Genomic DNA, 22,653 nt, shown 5'->3' with positions numbered 1-22,653 from the left:
TAAATATTCCTAGCCCAAATTAATTATCTCATATACCTATACATCAGCTCGTTGTATCATGTCTTACCTTATAAGTGTATACATTCACACCCCATACCAGTTTCGAGGGAGGGATGAACAGCTGGGATTAGCAATGAGCACAATGCCGCGCCTAAGATTCATAACCATGCAGGTTCCACCCTGGGCGGTTACGTGGTAATTCAAGCTCATTAACAGTAACCTCTGCATTATGCGTAAATTTTTCAACCATAACTTCCTAAATTCATATAAGTTCTCTGCATGAACCACGTCCTCCGTCATTGTTCCATTCATCCACCACTCTTATTCTGTAAAGGTAATTTTTTTACACCCTTTAAACAAGTTTCTTGCTTAATTTCACTCTATGTCTATTGCTTGCTCTATGCCTACATCTTTGCTCTATAACTACATTTCTCAAAGAACTGTTCACTGTTCATATTGCCGATTTCTTTTAAAACCTGAAAGGTTGTAATCGTCACCTCTCTGTCTTCTCTCTTCCAAGGTGGGTAAATCTAAAACTTCCAGATTTTCTGCGAGAGAAAAGAAAAGGAGGCGAAAGGCATCGCAGCAGAGTAAGGGAAGTAAAAGTGATGAAGCGAAGAATGATATAAGAGGAACGGTAACCTACAATACGGACGAAAGAATTCAACTGGGAACCAAACACAGCAGCATAGTCGAACGAACTTGGGGGGACGTTATCGACGCGACGAGGGATCCCGGTGGTGGAAACACATTAGGCGGGAGGAGGGTGTGCTCCTAATTAATGTAGTACGCATGCCATTCCACAAGCAGATGCTGTGGGCGGCTCCACTAGCAAGGCAGCATAAAAGAGTTTAAGCCACTGCTTAAGGAAGGTCGTGATGGGTCCTAACTGACTGTGGGTGATGATGAGGCAGTCTTGAGTTGCTGACAACGAAAGGGTTTAGGAATATGATGATGCCTGACAGAAAAACATGAGGTGATCGTCTTCATGTGCCCGGTTGTATATACTGGATCCTGATTTCAGATTTCCTTCAAGACGATGAATGATTTGTTTGGACAATGGCGCCACGAGGTCCGGTGTGAGAAACACCAAATGGTAGTCTTCATGGAGACGTCCCAGAGAAGATACTTATCTCTGGAATCTGGCACAGAAGAATTTCAAACTTTTATTGAGCAACTAGTATTGTGCTGTAAGTGCAGCTGATGGGTGTCATTTGACCTGAAAAGTGTCAGGGTGAATTTTGGTGCCCTTTTTGTGGAAAATACATCTCGCTGGAATAAGAAAGTAAGTCTAGACGTATTGTGCACTGTTGTTGCAGCTGTGGCGGACCGCGTGATACGTGCTTCTCGCCTTGTACAAGAGACTACAGATGAGTGGCACCCAGAGTCAAGGCATTGGAAAAAAGCAGCAACGGAAACAGGAGGATGAACAATTAGTTACATGGAAGACACCACAACCTCCACCCGAGAACGTATGGAAGAGGATCATAGTGACATGCCGAAGTTAACAGGAAATAGTGCATGGGTCGAACCGACTGTTTCAGAACACATTAAGGTAACTAACAAGCCCAGTGAAGTGTATGGGGTATTGGTTCAACTCCAGCAAGAAACTTATATGCTTAAGAAAAAGGTAGAAGATAAGAAGGTAATGCTCGTTTTTGTGACTATAAAAACGTGGGTATTGAGCAAACTAAAGGCAAGGAAGTCAAGTGGAAGAAAGCAGTAATTGTGCCAATACTTAAGTGATGAAGATTTTCGTCCAATACCTTTGACTTCTTGTTTCAGCAAAATGATGAGGAAAATAGTATCAAAAAGATTGTTGCATGAGTTGAAAATCTTTTATTGACCAGTTTACATGGTTTTATGAAAAAGAGAAGGGCTGCTGAATGTGTTGTACAGTGCTTGAATAATTCTAAGGCAACATGAAGACCGTTTGTAGATCTAAAAGGGGCCTTTGACAGAGCAAATTAGCAAGTCATACTTGAAGAACTTGTTAGCCTGGGGAGTCTCCGGGGGGTTAATATAGATTGTTTGTTAATAGAATGGCTATAGTTTGGTTTCAAGGTTGTAATCATGGAGAAGAAAGAGATGGAGCTGGGGATTCCACAAAGTGTTCTCAGCTTCGCTTTTTAAAATACTGATGATAATAGCTCGGTACGAGTTTTCCGATGACACTCTATAATACATACTGGTGAAAATATCCCGCGAACACCCAGGCTACAATATATGCTGGTGACATTGTCCAACAATGTAAAGGCATGAGCAAAATGCAAGAGACCTTAAATGCCCTAAGTATACTTAGTTGTGGAATGAGTTTTGTATTTAGGGAGGAAAAGCTAAATGTCAAGTCAGATATTGAGGAAAAAAAGTTATTTTTCAATGGGTTGATTAAAAAATGCTGACGCGTACAGATATCTTGGGATGCATATGGGATACATTCAGCAGTAGAGTACTCGAGATGCATAATCTGAGGAATGCATGCAAAGGCCGTTTAAGATCTTTCACATAGATGGGAAATGATTCCTTGTTTAAGGATCGTCTATATCAACACGATACGTTCAGTCAATGATTATGCAGCACCTGTTCTCATAATGCATAGCTAGAAGTCATACAGACTGAGGGCATGAGAACCATTCTAGGTTGTCCACTAAACAGATTAAAATCATGAAAATGGAGTTAAATTCACCAAGTATCGTACATAGAATAAAGGACCTTACTGTAACCGTTACTCTAACAATAATTAGGAGAGGTGTAGATAACAGATTGTCTCGTGTAATGATGTGTTTAAATGAAGGAAGAGGTAATGCGGCCAATATGCAAGGTCATTGTATTGTGAGATGGAATATGGAGTTGATAATTTGTATGTTATTACAAACTTATCTAAAGTTTAGACAAAAGGAAAGAAGGATGCATTTCAATTTATACTTTACAACTTGAGCGAAAAAAAAAAGATGATTGGCATCCTAATCATTCACGAAATGTTATTATAGAGAAAATAGTGTCCGCAAAAGAAACTTATACATGTGACAGATCAGTGATCATCGACAGTCGGCCGGGTTGTGGTGTTTTTATAAGGGAATAAATTAGGAGAGGTGTAGATAACAGATTGTCTCGTGTAATGATGTGTTTAAATGAAGGAAGAGGTAATGCGGCCAATATGCAAGGTCATTGTATTGTGAGATGGAATATGGAGTTGATAATTTGTATGTTATTACAAACTTATCTAAAGTTTAGACAAAAGGAAAGAAGGATGCATTTCAATTTATACTTTACAACTTGAGCGAAAAAAAAAAGATGATTGGCATCCTAATCATTCACGAAATGTTATTATAGAGAAAATAGTGTCCGCAAAAGAAACTTATACATGTGACAGATCAGTGATCATCGACAGTCGGCCGGGTTGTGGTGTTTTTATAAGGGAATAAATTAGTACTGAGAGTTTTGCTTACGAAACAAAAAAAGAAAAATAGACAAATTTGACAAATTTTCATCCATGATGGTTGAACTACATACAATTTATGAAGGTCTTCAGGTTGCTGCAAAGAACTGTAAAGATGTTAAAATTTTGTTGTTGACAGCAGCAGTGCACTGCAGTGTAAACTTCATGTTAACTTATGCAAACAACAGGTAATAGTACTGCAAAATGGTATGCAGTGTGCAGTTTGTGGATTAATTTCCGTGAAGTGGCTGGCGCGTTCGCCAAAAAGCCACAGAAAAGTTGAGACATTGTGAGTAATGTAAGTGTAGGAATGACAAAGAAAGAAATGAAAAAAAGAGAAGAATGAGAAAATGTAAGAGGAGGCGTGATGCCAGAGTGAAAGTTTACAGCATTATTTGTTACAAAACCGATGTAATTTACGAGACTAACTTAACACCTGGGGATAGTTTTAATGAGAAAAGACAGACATTCACAGATAATTGACATGTAATTATAGGGATAAGTCAACCTGCCAACTCTGTCAAATGAGGACTGCAAACACACCAGTGTTTACTAGGCTGTGAAAAAAATCCAACTATTATGAACAATAAAAGTAGATCTGAAAGAACAAATTTGCTGGATGGTCAGTAATGACACGACTTACAAAATTCTTGCTCGTTACAAGAATTTTGCACCACGGCTGTAACACCTTTATGTGAGCCCCATGGACGGATGACCAAAATGAAGGTGCTTTATATGCAATATTCATATCAGACAATTCTCGAACTGTATATGTACCAGTGTTTGACTTTTTTTTGTGCCACTCCCCCGAGCCCCACAAAAATTGGCGTCCCCTCAACCTAGCACCCTACCCACAGGACAGTACACTATATTCTGTTAGCCCAGGGTCCACCTGACCACTAACCAAAGCACTTGTTCAAATTTGCATGTCTTTCACTCATCATTGGTGGTTTGGTGATATTCCATCACTTCTTAATTACTTATTTGTAATTAACTATATTCACTGAACGGGGAGGGAGTTCTACACCTGCAGCACCCATCTCGAACATTATCATAAAACATTCTTAAACCTCTGTGAGTTCTCCACAACCTCTGTCATGGGAGTAACCCAGTTTCCTTCATTCATCCAGTACTTTTGGAAAAGTACTTCTTTACATCCTTTCTGATTTTTTTTCTTTAAATTCATGTTATGGTCTCATACTTTTATACTGCTGCATTCTTAAGTCGTTCATTATCTAAGTAGGGCTGTTTGAAATACTGAGAAGTTGTGATCAGGTCACTCCTCAGTCTTGGGCAAATCTAACGCCGCGTTTTCTCGTGTAAATCTGGCCTAATAATACTGATACCATCTGTCCATTTCTATTATACTTCAAAATCTATATTTGACAACCAGCTTAGACATTTTAAGACTAATATTCATATTCATATAAATGGCATAAACCTGATTTTTTTCAAATGTAGAAAATAAAACGTTACTTCCAAATCAAAATTTCTATACACATACGCTAATTACACTACTTACAGGAAAGGTCAAACGACCACGTAAAAGCTAAATCCCATACTTAAGATACAAGCTAATGAATATATTAATAACTATTTCAAGTCCCAGCTTTCCAATTATTTCTCTGATAACATCTACAGTGAAAAGTATTTTTTTTTTTACTAAACATACTAAAATTACCTTTAAATATTGTACAATGCTACAACAGCAGTAGAGGCCTGGACGGTTGATAGAGGGAGGTACATAATACCCGTCACTTCGTCAGCGTCGATTCCTCGTTTGAGCTCTTAGTCTTCCCTCTGGTTTATCGGTTTTCTGTAAGCCGTTCGTATGTTAATTATCGCTGAGTTCACTGAAAACTGACTTTTCTTTGGGAGAAATAAACCACCACTGAAAACTGGAGGAAAAAAAAACTAGTCTTAACATCTTGGGCTGACAGTCCGTTTCCACTTACATAGCATTCATATCAGGAAAACATGCAATAATATTTCAACCAGTAACTAATATTATATATATATAACTTAACTGCAAGATAAATATTGATTAAACAAAAGAAAAAATCTGAAAATTTACCTCTGTGTTCACTCATCGTCGACATTGTCAAACAAATTCCCTCCGAAACTGTCTGTGTATGGATGAAACAACCAATGATATCAAGACCATAATAAAACAAATAAGGATCATCTTTGCTTATAAAAGCTATTTAGATTATGTATACTCACCTTCTGGTACCTTATAAAGATTTGATCGCAGGTTTGAGTCTCTGAAGTTTGGTCTGAATATTGCCGCATTAATAGAGATTTTGGCGCCGGTTCTCTAAAATCATGAATTATCTGTCATACGCTTAACACTCCATCATTATCGAGGTGTTTCTTAAAATAGTCTGTACAGCACTTACTTAAGTTGATCTTCGAAAAACTTAGCATTATGGTTATTACCAACATTTGTAGATGCTGCCAACGGACTTATTAGAAATCTGACGTAGAGGACATTCATCCAGACAACGTGCAGTGTTGAAGGTTGAACATTTATCTACTAGACACAGATTAACCGAAATATGTCCGGATGAGCAGAGGTGTTCGTCAGAAGAGAGAAATCCCTCCAGAGGAAAATGACATTTGGCTTAGATCGAGATTCAAATAGAAAAACTTTCAAAAACTTGATTCTAGATATCCATGGTCTTTTCTTAGGTGCCCCACTACTTGTCCATTGCCATAATCTACCATTTGATGTATTCTAAGTCAAACATGTGATAGCTTGCATCATTACTTCAAATGGATTGTTAAACAACAATTTCTCACATTGGTACGATAATCTTGAAGAGCGGTACGTACCTATGACGTCACAGGCACAACAAATGTTGGAAATCAGTTTCGCGCCTAAACGTTAATCATGGTTGCAGACGTGATGCAGGATACTATGTATTTAGACAATTTGGACGAATTTGTGAACGATGAAGGGAAGATTGTAAGTATCTTTTGCTGTAAGATAGATTTCTATTAGTTTGGTGATAATTGGTGTTTGTGATGTAATATATCTGGAATTTGAGGTCGTCAAAGGTTTCGGGTCTTGGAGTACGTTTGTCACTGAGTATGCCACTTTCTAAGATATACTTGCTGGAAAAAGTCACTGGATTTGTATAGACTACTCATTTTTTCAACTTATTAGCACTAGACAGTGCAATATTCTATGATTGATTATTTGATGATAATCCAGTTGAGGGGAACCACAGTAGCTTAGGAATTTGAAATTCGTGCCAGTGGACTCAATAATATGTACAGCAGGGGGGCATTACTTAGATTATTGCTTATACTTTGTAGATAATAGATAAATGAGAGGTGATGGCTGTGATCGTCAAAAACAGTGTAGGGCAAAAATCAGTCGAATAGGAAAACCACCTAATTTTATCAAGGGGGCCAAGATTTACTTTGATCATCAATATCGTTTGTCGAATTACGCCAACTTTGTCAGTGTCATATTTCTTCCTTTCTGTTAGGTTGCATAAACATTACAAGCAAACCTAAGTAAATGCATAAGCACCATGGCATTTATAAAATGAAAAAGAAGGTAAATGTAGCATGAAAGTTTGCTTTATCTCATCAGAGCTAACTTTTGGAAATGACAACTTAGGTTTGAGGTGCCTCATATCGTTCATTGTGATTACAGAAATAACTACGAAGCATGGTATGAAACTTTACATTTTACTGAACAGCATTAATAAGTGATGAGTTATGTGTGTTAGGGATTGTGTGGGTTTAAGTAACAAAGAGGGACAGTACATTTGTGAGATATGAACAGAACCTATAAAAACTGTACTTAGTTGCCAAAATGACAGTACTGTATGAATACATGGCAAAAATTGTTGCCAAAATGACAGTACTGTATGAATACATGGCAAAAATTGAGTAAGTGCCAGCAAACAAGAACATTTCAGACTTGCTTCTGAAATAGATTTTTATGATTGACTGGCTATACTTTTTTTTAGGGGTAGGTTAAGTTAGGGTAGTGAGATTAGATTGTTCCACTGGGACTAATTCAAAATTTATTGTTTATTTACATATGGTGCCATAGTGGTGCATTTTCATGGGTGACAGGTAGATTTCGACAAATGTATTGAAAATTAGAAAAATCTTGACCGCTGCAAAGGTTAGGTAAGGTTTTCATAAGTTCTCTTTATATTTTATTCCACTCTTTTACATAACCCCATGTTTCCTGGATTTACTGCTGTCACCTTTTCAAATATCGTCCATTTGAATATAAAGCACCTGATCATACTCTGCAGTTATTCTTGTAATCGCAGTGAATTATATGAATCACCAAAGTATTAATTTCCCAAAGTTGGTTTTGACATGGAATTAAACTTTACTTTTTCCAAATACAAGCTGTTAGGGGAAGTTAGATGTGTTCTCAGAGGTTCTGTTAATTTCTAGATGTGTATCTTTTTTGCCCAGAATTTTCTTAAAATCATACCCCTTCCTGCTATTACTTTTATGAACTTAGAATGAAAATTTATTCTTTCTTGATTCAAATAACTTCTGCTGTGTTTGTATATTGAAAAGGCTTTTTTTTTTTTCAAATCCATGTTATTTCTATGCCACTCCAAGCTGGAACTTTACTGATTCTCCAATTTTCTTAATTTTTTTGTTATTGCTGGATTCACTGACTTCTGACAAAGGAAAAGTTTTTGCAAATATGGCAGTGGCAGTTTTGCTGGTTAGTTGTAATCATAGGATCAAATAGGGCCCTGTTACTGTTTTACCCACTAGTGTATTTTTGTTTTCACATTATAAAAGATTATATCAACTTTATAGTTTTTTGTATATTTAGTTGGTAGTAGTTGGAAGGCAGCCACCGGCGAGGGAGTTATTTTACCAGTACTTCCTGCCTGGGTATCAGGAGGGCTAGTGACATCTGCTTCATGCACCAGCACTTCATTAGTTGTCAAGTTGCACTTGTGACCCAGGTAACTCTTTTCTTTCTCCCTCTTCTTTCTGCCTCACTAACACATGGACTACTGGCATTCTGTCCACAAACATACAATCTCTCCTTGTTATATGTAACACTTAACTCGTACAGCTCATTCTTTGTGACTAGATTTTCCAGTGGTGAGCACTATGTGCTAGCCCTGCTTTTTGCAAGATGGTAGGAGCAGTAGATACAAGTAGCAGGTAGAAATATTTAGGTAGGAGCATTAGATAAAAAATTTAGGTAGAAGTAGTCAAAAAGAGCTTTAGATAGAAGTAGTCAGTAGGAACATTGGGTAAGAGCCTTAGCAAACACTGCAAATGGCCTGTTAAGGGTGAGGCACTAAAGGCTAAGAAGCAACACTGGAGTTAACTTGTTATGGAGATTCTATTGCCATGGCCACCCCTTTGAGGTAGTTTCATTTGGAATGAGTGCAAGTGAGGTCATTGAAGAGCTTTCACCAATCACAATTTTGACATGCTGCAAAGTGTTGGGTTCGACAATCAAACCAGTGAACCTTACCTAATCCCCATAAGGGGACTTTGCTTCCCAGCTTCACATTCCTCATCTACCTAACCCTCCCTGTCTGAAAAAAATGTGGTAGTAGGCAAATAAAACTTTGGACCCATTGTAACTAACCAGTTGGCACAATAAAGTTTGGTAAAAGTTCAGTTTGGTCTACAGTGCTAGCATAATGTTTAGCAAATATAAGAATAGTTGTGAACATGATTTTGACCGTTATATTGTATTAAACATGATTCAGTAAGTTGATTTTAGTGAAGGTTATGGACATCAGGGAGAACATGGGATTAATTTAAAAGTATCTTTTTTTTATTCATTATACTTAGTTGTTGTCTCCCGTGTTAGCAAGGTAGCGCAAGGAAACAGACGAAAGAATGGCCCAACCCACCCACATACTCATATATATACATTAATGCCCGCACATATACATACCTGTACATTTCAACATGTACATACATATACACACACAGACATATACATATGTACATATTCATACTTGCTGCCTTCGCCAGCCCGCCACACATGCAATGGTACCCCCCTCCCCCATGCATGCACGAGGTAGCACTAGGAAAAGACAACAAAGGCCACATTCATTCACACTCAGTCTCTAGTTGTCATGTGTAATACACCGAAACCACAGTTCCCTTTCTGCATGCAGGCCTCACAAAAATTTCCATGGTTCAGATGCTTCATATGCCCTGGTTTAATCCATTGACAACACATTGACCCTGGTATACCACATCATTCCAATTCACTCTGTTCCTTGCTTGCCTTTCACCCTCCTGTATGTTCAGGCCCCAGTTGCTCAAAATCTTTTTCACTCCATCCTTCCACCTGAAATTTGGTCTACCACTTCTCGTTCTCTCCATCTCTGACACATATATCCTCTTTGTCAATCTTTCCTCTCTCGTTCTCTCCATATGACCAAGCCATTTCAGTACACCCTCTTCTGCTCTCTCAACCACACTCTTTTTATTACCACACATCTCTCTTACCCTTTCATTACTTACTTGATCAAACCACCTCACACCACATATTGTCCTCAAACATTTCATTTCCAACACATCCACCCTCAGTACAACCTTATCTATAGCCCATGCCTCGCAACCATATAGCCATGTTGGAACCAGTATTCCTTCAAACATACCCATTTTTGCTCTCTTGAGATGATGTTCTCACCTTCCACACATTCTTCAACACTCCCAGAACCTTTGCCCCCTTCCCCACCCTGTGATTCACTTCTGCTTCCATGGTTCCATCTGCTGCTAAATCCACTCCCAGATATCTAAAACACTTCACTTCCTCCAGTTTTTCTCCATTCAAACTTATCTCCCAATTGACTAGTCCGTCAACCCTACTGAACCTAATAACTGTGCTCTTATTCACATTTACTCTCAGCTTTCTTCTTTCACACTCTACCAAACTCAGTCACGAACTTCTGCAGTTCCTCACCTGAATCAGCCACCAGTACTGTATCATCAGTGAACAACAACTGACTCACTTCTCAAGCCCTCTCATCCACAACAGGCTGCATACTTGCTCCTCTCTCCAAAACTCTTGTAGATTATGAAAAATCTACATAGCTCGTGAAAACCGCACCACATCCCCAAGCACTTGGGATCTCAATGTTCATTATTCTATTGTGAATGTACCAGTCACACTGATGATTAAGCATTTCACAAATGCTGCAGAATGTCAGAACAGGTGAAAGAATGAACAGCTAAGTGATGCTTAGCTGGAGACCAGTTTAATGTATATTTCTGCTATACTTTTTTGGCCTATAGGTGAGGTGTCCATAGGTTCAGTTAATAGTTTACAAGTGTTTTAGTTACTTTCACATTAATTAACCTGCATTTACTTTGTTATACATATCCTTTGTTGTTGCCTTTTTTATATTACACAATGATATGCCTCAAATCATGCTATGCCGTTATATTATTATGTAAATGTTCTACCACAAAGGTTATGGACTTTTACCCAATGTTTGACCCATTGGTGATGATTGGTTGGCTAAAAAACCACTATGCACAGATGTCAGTTTTATGAATGATGAGGTATATATTTTGATTTCACTATGTTCAGCATGTTCAATTCTTGGTGAGCTTTTAACTTTCTCCATCTTGATATGCATAAAAAAAGTGAAAATAGTCAAATTATTCAACTTCTAAACCCTCATTGAGGGGGCTCTGCTCCCTGTTTCTTGACTATAGCATACATCAGATTGGACAGGTTTGAATAAATCCAGAAATAGAATTACACTAGAGAAAATGGCCTTTGCATAATAACATTTGACTCTGCTGCTGATATTTTTGTCGGATTTGAAGGCAAAATGATAATTATGTTATCGGGACTGCATTGGGTGTAGAGAAATTTACTGGCTTTGAAGTGAAGGGTTCTTGGTAAATGTTAATTGTAATGTGGTGAATTTAACTTAAGAAATGGGTGAAAACCATATCAAGGTAATTTTTTAGGTTGGAGGAATATGTGCCACAAGCAATAATGACTCAAGTACTTATCTCAGGTTAAGTTAAAGTTTTGTGGGCATTTCTGTTGTCTTTCTTTTAACATTTTTTTTGTTGTTTTACAAAAGAAATACTGAGCTACCAGTTAAGCAGTTCATCATAACTAACTTTGGAATATCAGTGATTTTTGTTCTTTGCTGGCCTATTATGTAAAGGTAAACGATCAATTTCGTTGCACCTTGGAGCAAGATTTGGAAATTTTGTTTTATAAGTGTAGTGTTTAGGGAACACTGTACATTAAAAGCTGTGGAGCATGATTTGGAGCATTGAATTTTATTGTGATATTAAGTAGTATTGAAAGTTATAAATGTCAAGGAAAATGTGGTGTCATTTGATGTAAAAGCAGGTCATACATATGAAAACCTCACCTAGCATCCTTAAGCAGCTGCATATCTTATTTTGATTGTGGTGATTTTGTCTGTCTATGTCTGCTTACATGCCAGTTTTATATCATTAAATACAAGCATTATATCGAGAACAACTGGCACTGTGCAGTTGACACTCTGCCAAGAATAACTGGCTATGATATCATAGGTAGAACAGTTGACACCATCTATTAAATAATTGGCACCATGCTTAAAGTAACTAGTATCATACCTAGAACAACTGGTACTATACCAAAAACAATGAGCACTATACTTAGAACAACCAGCATCATACCTAGAATAATTGAAACCATACCTAGAATAACCAACACCTCACCTTGTTCTTCCGTAAGAACCTTCCTTCCACAGGTAAGGAAAGGTGCCTTTGGCAATTTTCTGCCATCTTCATCAGATGGTGCCTTATTATAGACATATTGTACCAACTATGTGTGGTTCTATGGATTCCTCCTTCAAGAGAGTTGGATTACAGTATGCTTTCTATTAATCTCTATTAATCAGTGAATGTATCTGTGTTTGCTCTTGGAATTTGTTGGTTGAAATTTTTTTTTCTCTAAATCCTCTTGTGTAGGTTTGCTCATATTGCTTGCATGAGAAACTGCAGAAGAGATAGATGAAGGTTTTGAAGTTTGAAAACCCTTTTCTCCCTAAGGCAGTGTCCTACAACAAATTTTTGTTTTTCTTATATTTTGCCTTCCTCTTTTTTCTTGAATTTATTTTTTATCTGTGTGCCATCATTGACCATTTTGATGCCATGATCTTCTAATTGTTAACTCTAAAGAGTCTGGAGCAAGTGGATTGGTGTAGTGCTCTTGGGGTTGGTTGATGGATGAGTATGTTCCTGATTATCCAAGTGAGTGGCTTCAAGGAATGGAGGTTGTTCAAAATCAGTGAGCAAGGCTATGCTTCCTTACCAATGTATTTGGGTTAGAATGGACCTGGCCAATATATTTCCGAGGAACATACCGGGCTCTGAATGAGACAGAGGTGAGCCCATCATGGTCCCCCAAAATTTATTTTCTCTGTTATCAGAAAGGACCATCCATTTTCTGTGATATTACATGGACCTTTTCATGTTAGGCTCACCCTTACTGCCCTGAAATTTTCATGTTTTATAGGAGTGGCAGACCACTTTTGCAAGCTTGAAAATGTAGCTCTACTCCATGCTACAAGGGTGAGCTCGCCTTAGCCAGCAACCAGTCTGCATTTGAGTTGCAGTTTTGTGGCTCCATCAGCTAGTCAGCATTGAGTTTTCTGCTGCAGTCCTTCTTAGCTTGTTAACTTACTCGCAGTGTTGTGACACTCTTGCTCTTTTTTTGCCATAATTTTGCAAATGTCATCATTTTGAGTTCCTCTGATATTGATAACCTACCTAGTGTGTCAGGCTACTCTTGGAAGAGGCAAAAGAATACAGATAAGTGGAATAGGGTGGAAGCAGAGCTGAAAAGAAACACTGGTGCTGTGTATCTGTCTTGCAGGGTTCTGCCACAGAAGTGTCAGAAACCAGTAAGTAAGTTTAGGACCCAAAGCCTTGATCATGTACATACTGCTGCATTATAAGCATTTTTAGTGGACTTCATTGCACTATTGAGAAAGTTAATGAGAATGCAGCTGTTGATAAAGAGGTTTTTCTCCAGGCTACAATCTGCTGGGGTATTGATTTCCTCACCCTTATTCCCCCATACATGATGAGTCTTCTAGGTTCCTATGAGAGGGCGAGCTCCATCTTAGATCAAGGAGAGAAATGGGTAGACTTTGTTTTTTTACTGCCAGAGGGTTGTTTGACATATCCTCATTGGAGGTTGATAGAAAAAAGAAAGTGGAAATAGGTAGTAGTTGGTAGGCAGCCAATGACCAGGGAGATGCATTACCAGCACAGGTTGAATATTCCTTATCCGAAATGCCTGGGACCAGAAGCGTTTTAGATTTAGGATTTTTTTTATTTTAGATATTTCCATATGCATAATGAAATATGTGGAAAACAGGATGTTATGGAAACAAACAGATTAGATATGAGATGTACCTCAAAGTTTCAACCATTCAACCATCTTCCTTAGGAGATACTGATTCCAGCGTTCGGGGGGACCATATTCCCCTGTATGTGATGGTTACCCATTCGGATGCCTTGGTGTGTCGCTTTCTGATGAAATTGCTTTTCATGCTGCCTCCCCATATTCACAGTGATCTCTGCTGCCTGATGTGACCAGCAGATGAACTTAGACCTTGTGTTAACATTGTTCTTTATCTCTTCCTCTAGGTAAGCTTTCACTCTATCACTGAACAGTTTGTCACTTGCCTTTAGTTGCCTTGGCATTAACCGTTTAATGATAATGGGAAAGCATACCTAGAGGAAGAGATTAAGAACTTTGTTAACACAATGTCTCGGTTCATCTGCTGGTCATGATAGGCAGCAGAGATCACTGTGAACGGGTGGAGGTAGGTGGACAAGTGATCCAATCAGAGAGCCAAGGTGTCTGACTGAGTGACCATCACTTGCTGGCGAATATGGCCTTGCTGTATGCTGGAATCAGTATCTCCTGAGGAATACAGGTGAGTGGTTGAAACATTGAGGTATGTTTCAACTCTAACCCGTTTGTTTCCATACCGTCCTGTTTTCCACATTTGTTGTGATATTTAATGAGATATCTTGGGGATGGGATCCAAGTCTAAACACAAAATCCATTTGTTTCATATACAACTTATACATTTAGCCTGAAGGTAATGTATACAATATCTTTAAGATTTTGGCGCATGAAACAAAGTTTGTGTAACACTGAACCATCAGAAAGCTAATGTTTCACAGCCTCAGCCACCTGTGTGGACAATCTGTGTTTGTTTGGAGTCACCATCATTCCTGACTCTGAATATATATGCTACTAATAAGCAATCATTTTCTTACACTTATTCACAGAGAGCAGAGAATAAGCAAAACACTGTGAGTAATGCATGTAGGTGTTAGAGCCCAGCATGGGCAAGTGAAGTTAGGTGTGCAATTTTCCACTTGTAGCATCATGTTGCTGTTCAGATTTTCAGATTAGGGATGCTCAACCTGTTCTACCTGCCTGGGTATCAGGAGGGTTAGTGATAGTAGCTTAGTGAGCCAGCACTTCATTGGTTGTCAAGTTGCACTCCTCTGACCGAGGTAGCTGTCTTTTCTTTATACCTCACTCCATGTGGACTAATGGCATTCTGTAGACTAACATATAATCTCTCTTTGTCTTACATAACAGTTGACAGTACTCAACTCACGCAGCTTATTCTTTGTAGCTAGATTTTCCTGCAGTGAGCAATATGGGCTAGCCCTGCATTTTGGCAAAATGATAAGACCAGTAGATAGAAGCAGTAGGTAGGAACATTGAGGCAGGAGCATTAGGTAGAAGTAGTAGGTAAGAGCAGTTGATAGATGTAGTCAGTAGGAACAATAGGTAGGAGCCTCTGTAAACACTGTGCTACAGTTTTCCTCTGTCAGTGGCCTGTTAAGGGTGTGGCACTAAAGGCAAAGAAGTGGCACTGGAATTCATTATGTATGGAGACTCAATTGCTGAGGTCACACCCTTGAGGGAGTTTCAGTTGGGACAGGTATCAGAGATATAGATAGATAGAAAAAAAGATAGATCTGTAAGCAGAAGTAAGGGATGGGTTCCTTCACTGGATACAAGAGTGCCAAGAACACAGGTAAGAGGCACATCTTAGTGGGCTTGGGTAACGTCATGCAATTCTTGGTGTATGCAAATGACTTTCTTAATGGACTAAAATCATTTATATTTATTTTGCTTTGTCGCTGTCTCCCGCATCTAAACTTATTTGTAGATCATGCCAAGACCATGAGATGAATAAAGAATGATTGTTGCATCAACCTACAGGGGGACCTGGAAGAACTCCAAAAGTGGTCAGATGAATGGATGATATATTGAACAGATTAAGCGAAGCAGCAGCAGAGCAACCAGAGGCCATGACTTAAAAGCTGGTTTGAAAGGATGCTAAGAAGTACTGGTTCAGTGTTCATTTGGTGGATGGTTGGAATAAAGTAACCTCTGAGACATTGAATACTGATAGGTTACAGAAATTTGAAAAGTTACTTCTTGGTGTAGAAAACTCGGGAATGGGGCCCTCACAACTGTAGGACTCTTGCTTAGTACTATGCAAATAGGTAATTATGTCAGCAGCATCAGAAGACAAGCAGAAAAGCATCAGGACTTAGTATAAGTATGGTACTCTATTTCTATCTTAAAAGTGATATTTACATGATTGGGAAAATGATATTGGTAGTTTTGAACAGAACAGTAATCTGTGTGGTTTTTATTATTATTTATGCATTTTTAGCATCTTTATACTTTCTTGTTTATCAGGCCTTTAATCTACAGGAAGATACCTTCTTAATGAAACCTAGGTCATCAAATCTGATATTTTATGATGTGGTTATTTACATTTTGAAAACTTTGACGTGCATTTTCATTAAAATAGATTTGTGGGCTTATCTTTGTCACATGTATTACCTCACATCTTGTTGTTCATAGGACATTACCTTGAAGAATAACTTTATCATTACTCAGAATCTCCATTTTTAATAGCTGTTTTCTTTAAAACAACTTTTAGAATGATGTATGAATGATCATGCTGTTCTCATTGGCAGGTTACATACAAGTGGCTGAGTTACACCTTAAATGTTCACACAAATGTTGCTAAACAGTAAGTGACTTGCCTGTTTACATACTGTTTCTTGTTCATAAAAGTAGTTATAATTTTAGATATTTTTAGTTATGTGATTTTTATTTTATTATGTATTTATTTATTGTACTTTGTCGCTGTCTCCCACGTTAGCGAGGTAGTGCAAGGAAACAGACGAAAGAATGGCCCAACTCACCCACATACACATGTACATACATACACGTCCACACATGTACATATACATACCTATATATATATTTCAGCATATATATATATATAGTAGTGATAATAGCCTAGCCATAATGCTCTTTCCTGCAATGCAGGGGTCCCAGGTTCGATCCTGGCTGTTGTAGGTTATATGGTAGGGCGTGCTCACATACACTATTTACGTGTCGTACAGTTAGATTCTCTAACGTGCTATCTGCTGGTTGCATGAACTTATGAGAAATGACCAATGGAGACCCTGTTGCTCCGATGTGAGACGAAGGGTATTCGATTATATAATATATATATATATATATATATATATATATATATATATATATATATATATATATATATATATATATATATATATATCCCTGGGGATAGGGGATTAAGAATACTTCCCACGTATTCCCTGCGTGTCGTAGAAGGTGACTAAAAGGGGAGGGAGCGGGGGGCTGGAAATCCTCCCCTCTCATTTTTTTTTTTTTTTTTAAATTTTCCAAAAGAAGGAACAGAGGGGGCCAGGTGAGGATATTCCAAAAAAAGGCCCAGTCCTCTGTTCTTAACGCTACCTCGCTAACGCGGGAAATGGCGAATAGTATGAAAAATATATATATATATATATATATATTTTTTTTTTTTTTTTTTTTTTTTTTTTGCTGTCTCCCGCGTTTGTGAGGTACCGCAAGGAAACAGACGAAAGAAATGGCCCAACCCACCCCCATACACATGTATATACATACGTCCACACACGCAAATATACATACCTACACAGCTTTCCATGGTTTACCCCAGACGCTTCACATGCCTTGATTCAATCCACTGACAGCACGTCAACCCCGGTATACCACATCGCTCCAATTCACTCTATTCCTTGCCCTCCTTTCACCCTCCTGCATGTTCAGGCCCCAATCACACAAAATCTTTTTCACTCCATCTTTCCACCTCCAATTTGGTCTCCCTCTTCTCCTCGTTCCCTCCACCTCCGACACATATATCCTCTTGGTCAATCTTTCCTCACTCATTCTCTCCATGTGACCAAACCATTTCAAAACACCCTCTTCTGCTCTCTCAACCACGCTCTTTTTATTTCCACACATCTCTCTTACCCTTACGTTACTTACTCGATCAAACCACCTCACACCACACATTGTCCTCAAACATCTCATTTCCAGCACATCCATCCTCCTGCGCACAACTCTATCCATAGTCCACGCCTGGCAACCATACAACATTGTTGGAACCACTATTCCTTCAAACATACCCATTTTTGCTTTCCGAGATAATGTTCTCGACTTCCACACATTCTTCAAGGCTCCCAGAATTTTCGCCCCCTCCCCCACCCTATGATCCACTTCCGCTTCCATGTTTCCATCCGCTGCCAGATCCACTCCCAGATATCTAAAACACTTCACTTCCTCCAGTTTTTCTCCATTCAAACTAACCTCCCAATTGACTTGACCCTCAACCCTACTGTACCTAATAACCTTGCTCTTATTCACATTTACTCTTAACTTTCTTATTTCACACACTTTACCAAACTCAGTCACCAGCTTCTGCAGTTTCTCACATGAATCAGCCACCAGCGCTGTATCATCAGCGAACAACAACTGACTCACTTCCCAAGCTCTCTCATCCCCAACAGACTTCATACTTGCCCCTCTTTCCAAAACTCTTGCATTCACCTCCCTAACAACCCCATCCATAAACAAATTAAACAACCATGAAGACATCACACACCCCTGCCGCAAACCTACATTCACTGAGAACCAATCACTTTCCTCTCTTCCTACACGTACACATGCCTTACATCCTCGATAAAAACTTTTCACTGCTTCTAACAACTTGCCTCCCACACCATATATTCCTAATACCTTCCACAGAGCATCTCTATCAACTCTATCATATGCCTTCTCCAGATCCATAAATGCTACATACAAATCCATTTGCTTTTCTAAGTATTTCTCACATACATTCTTCAAAGCAAACACCTGATCCACACATCCTCTACCACTTCTGAAACCACACTGCTCTTCCCCAATCTGATGCTCTGTACATGCCTTCACCCTCTCAATCAATACCCTCCCATATAATTTTCCAGGAATACTCAACAAACTTATACCTCTGTAATTTGAGCACTCACTCTTATCCCCTTTGCCTTTGTACAATGGCACTATGCACGCATTCCGCCAATCCTCAGGCACCTCACCATGAGTCATACATACATTAAATAACCTTACCAACCAGTCAACAATACAGTCACCCCCTTTTTTAATAAATTCCACTGCAATACCATCCAAACCTGCTGCCTTGCCGGCTTTCATCTTCCGCAAAGCTTTTACTACCTCTTCTCTGTTTACCAAATCATTTTCCCTAACCCTCTCACTTTGCACACCACCTCGACCAAAACACCCTATATCTGCCACTCTATCATCTAACACATTCAACAAACCTTCAAAATACTCACTCCATCTTCTCACATCACCACTACTTGTTATCACCTCCCCATTTGCGCCCTTCACTGAAGTTCGCATTTGCTCCCTTGTCTTACGCACTTTATTTACCTCCTTCCAGAACATCTTTTTATTCTCCCTAAGATTTAATGATACTCTCTCACACCAACTCTCATTTGCCCTTTTTTTCACCTCTTGCACCTTTCTCTTGACCTCCTGTCTCTTTCTTTTATACGTCTCCCACTCAATTTCATATATATATATATATATATATATATATATATATATATATATATATATATATATATATATATATATACATACATAGACATATACATATATACACGTGTACATAATTCATACTGTCTGCATTTATTCATTCTCGTCGCCACCTCTCCACATGAAATGACAACCCCCTCCCCCAGCCTGCGCACGAGGTAGCGCTAGGAAAACACAACAAAGGCCACATTCGTTCACACTCAGTCTCTAGCTGTCATGTATAATGCACTGAAACCACAGCTCCCTTTCCACATCCAGGCCCCACAAAACTTTCCATGGTTTACCCCAGATGCTTCACATGCCATGGTTCAATCCATTGACAGCACGTCGACCCCGGTATACCACAGTGTTCCAATTCACTCTATTCCTTGCAAGCTTTTCACCCTCCTGCATGTTCAGGCTCCGATCGCTCAAAATCATTTTCACTCCATCCTTCCACCTCCAATTTGGTCTCCCACTTCTCATTCCCTCCACCTCTGACACATATATCCTTTTTGTCAATCTTTCCTCACTCATTCTCTCATGTGACCAAACCATTTCAAAACACCCTCTTCTGCTCTCTCAACCACGCTCTTTTTATTTCCACACATCTCTCTTACCCATACGTTACTTACTCGATCAAACCACCTCACACCACACATTGTCCTCAAACATCTCATTTCCAGCACATCCATCCTCCTGCGCACAACTCTATCCATAGTCCACGCCTGGCAACCATACAACATTGTTGGAACCACTATTCCTTCAAACATACCCATTTTTGCTTTCCGAGATAATGTTCTCGACTTCCACACATTCTTCAAGGCTCCCAGAATTTTCGCCCCCTCCCCCACCCTATGATCCACTTCCGCTTCCATGTTTCCATCCGCTGCCAGATCCACTCCCAGATATCTAAAACACTTCACTTCCTCCAGTTTTTCTCCATTCAAACTCACCTCCCAATTGACTTGACCCTCAACCCTACTGTACCTAATAACCTTGCTCTTATTCACATTTACTCTTAACTTTCTTATTTCACACACTTTACCAAACTCAGTCACCAGCTTCTGCAGTTTCTCACACGAATCAGCCACCAGCGCTGTATCATCAGCGAACAACAACTGACTCACTTCCCAAGCTCTCTCATCCCCAACAGACTTCATACTTGCCCCTCTTTCCAAAACTTGCATTCACCTCCCTAACAACCCCATCCATAAACAAACTAAACAACCATGAAGACATCACACACCCCTGCCGCAAACCTGACATTCACTGAGAACCAATCACTTTCCTCTCTTCCTACACGTACACATGCCTTACATCCTCGATAAATACTTTTCACTGCTTCTAACAACTTGCCTCCCACACCATATATTCGTAATACCTTCCACAGAGCATCTCTATCAACTCTATCATATGCCTTCTCCAGATCCATAAATGCTACATACAAATCCATTTGCTTTTCTAAGTATTTCTCACATACATTCTTCAAAGCAAACACCTGATCCACACATCCTCTACCACTTCTGAAACCACACTGCTCTTCCCCAATCTGATGCTCTGTACATGCCTTCACCCTCTCAATCAATACCCTCCCATATAATTTTCCAGGAATACTCAACAAACTTATACCTCTGTAATTTGAGCACTCACTCTTATCCCCTTTGCCTTTGTACAATGGCACTATGCACGCATTCCGCCAATCCTCAGGCACCTCACCATGAGTCATACATACATTAAATAACCTTACCAACCAGTCAACAATACAGTCACCCCCTTTTTTAATAAATTCCACTGCAATACCATCCAAACCTGCTGCCTTGCCGGCTTTCATCTTCCGCAAAGCTTTTACTACCTCTTCTCTGTTTACCAAATCATTTTCCCTAACCCTCTCACTTTGCACACCACCTCGACCAAAACACCCTATATCTGCCACTCTATCATCTAACACATTCAACAAACCTTCAAAATACTCACTCCATCTTCTCACATCACCACTACTTGTTATCACCTCCCCATTTGCGCCCTTCACTGAAGTTCGCATTTGCTCCCTTGTCTTACGCACTTTATTTACCTCCTTCCAGAACATCTTTTTATTCTCCCTAAGATTTAATGATACTCTCTCACACCAACTCTCATTTGCCCTTTTTTTCACCTCTTGCACCTTTCTCTTGACCTCCTGTCTCTTTCTTTTATACGTCTCCCACTCAATTTCATATATATATATATATATATATATATATATATATATATATATATATATATATATATATACATACATAGACATATACATATATACACGTGTACATAATTCATACTGTCTGCATTTATTCATTCCCGTCGCCACCTCTCCACATGAAATGACAACCCCCTCCCCCAGCCTGCGCACGAGGTAGCGCTAGGAAAACACAACAAAGGCCACATTCGTTCACACTCAGTCTCTAGCTGTCATGTATAATGCACTGAAACCACAGCTCCCTTTCCACATCCAGGCCCCACAAAACTTTCCATGGTTTACCCCAGATGCTTCACATGCCATGGTTCAATCCATTGACAGCACGTCGACCCCGGTATACCACAGTGTTCCAATTCACTCTATTCCTTGCAAGCTTTTCACCCTCCTGCATGTTCAGGCTCCGATCGCTCAAAATCATTTTCACTCCATCCTTCCACCTCCAATTTGGTCTCCCACTTCTCATTCCCTCCACCTCTGACACATATATCCTTTTTGTCAATCTTTCCTCACTCATTCTCTATGTGACCAAACCATTTCAAAACACCCTCTTCTGCTCTCTCAACCACACTCTTTATATTACCACACATCTCTCTTACCCTTTCATTACGTACTCGATCAAGCTACCTCACTCCACGTATTGTCCTCAACCATCTCATTTCCAACACATGCACCCTCCTCCGCACAACTCTATCTATAGCCCACGCCTCGCAACCATATAACATTGTTGGAACCACTATTCCTTCAAACATACCCATTTTTGCTCTCCGAGATAATGTTCTCGCCTTCCACATTTTTCAGTGCTCCCAGAACTTTCGCCTCCTCCCCCACCCTGTGACTCGCTTCCACTTCCATGGTTCCATCAGCTGCCAAATCCACTCCCAGATATCTGAAACACTTCACTTCCTCCAGTTTTTCTCCATTCAAACTTACCTCCCAATTGACTTGTCCCTCAACCCTACTGTACTTAATAACCTTGCTCTTTTTCACATTTACTCTCAG

General features: G+C 39.3%; 2 protein-coding genes across 5 annotated transcripts in view; one reads left to right on the top strand and one right to left on the bottom strand.

Annotated features, from left to right (window-relative positions):
- The window catches only part of tw (Protein O-mannosyl-transferase 2), a 165,883-nt gene extending 160,637 nt beyond the window's left edge, over positions 1-5,246 (bottom strand). Inside the window, exon 1 of one of the 3 annotated variants that reach the window (XM_071663331.1) lies at positions 5,121-5,246. The gene's annotated coding sequence lies outside the window, so the exon portion shown is untranslated. The remainder of the gene's footprint in view (positions 1-5,120) is intronic. The other 2 variants (XM_071663330.1, XM_071663329.1) reach the window with 2 other exon arrangements.
- Positions 5,247-6,277: 1,031 nt separating this feature from the next.
- LOC139749451 (uncharacterized) overlaps positions 6,278-22,653 on the top strand; it is an 86,291-nt gene continuing 69,915 nt past the window's right edge. Inside the window, exons 1-2 of one of the 2 annotated variants that reach the window (XM_071663327.1) lie at positions 6,278-6,407; positions 16,466-16,521. In XM_071663327.1, coding sequence (XP_071519428.1) covers positions 6,333-6,407; positions 16,466-16,521 — 131 coding nt within the window. In that variant the 5' untranslated portion in view covers positions 6,278-6,332. The remainder of the gene's footprint in view (positions 6,408-16,465; positions 16,522-22,653) is intronic. The other variant, XM_071663328.1, reaches the window with a different exon arrangement.

This window comes from Panulirus ornatus, chromosome 7 (assembly GCF_036320965.1).
Source record: "Panulirus ornatus isolate Po-2019 chromosome 7, ASM3632096v1, whole genome shotgun sequence".
In the NCBI taxonomy this organism is placed as follows: Eukaryota; Metazoa; Arthropoda; class Malacostraca; order Decapoda; family Palinuridae; genus Panulirus; species Panulirus ornatus.
This window is presented reverse-complemented; position numbering and strand designations above follow the sequence as displayed.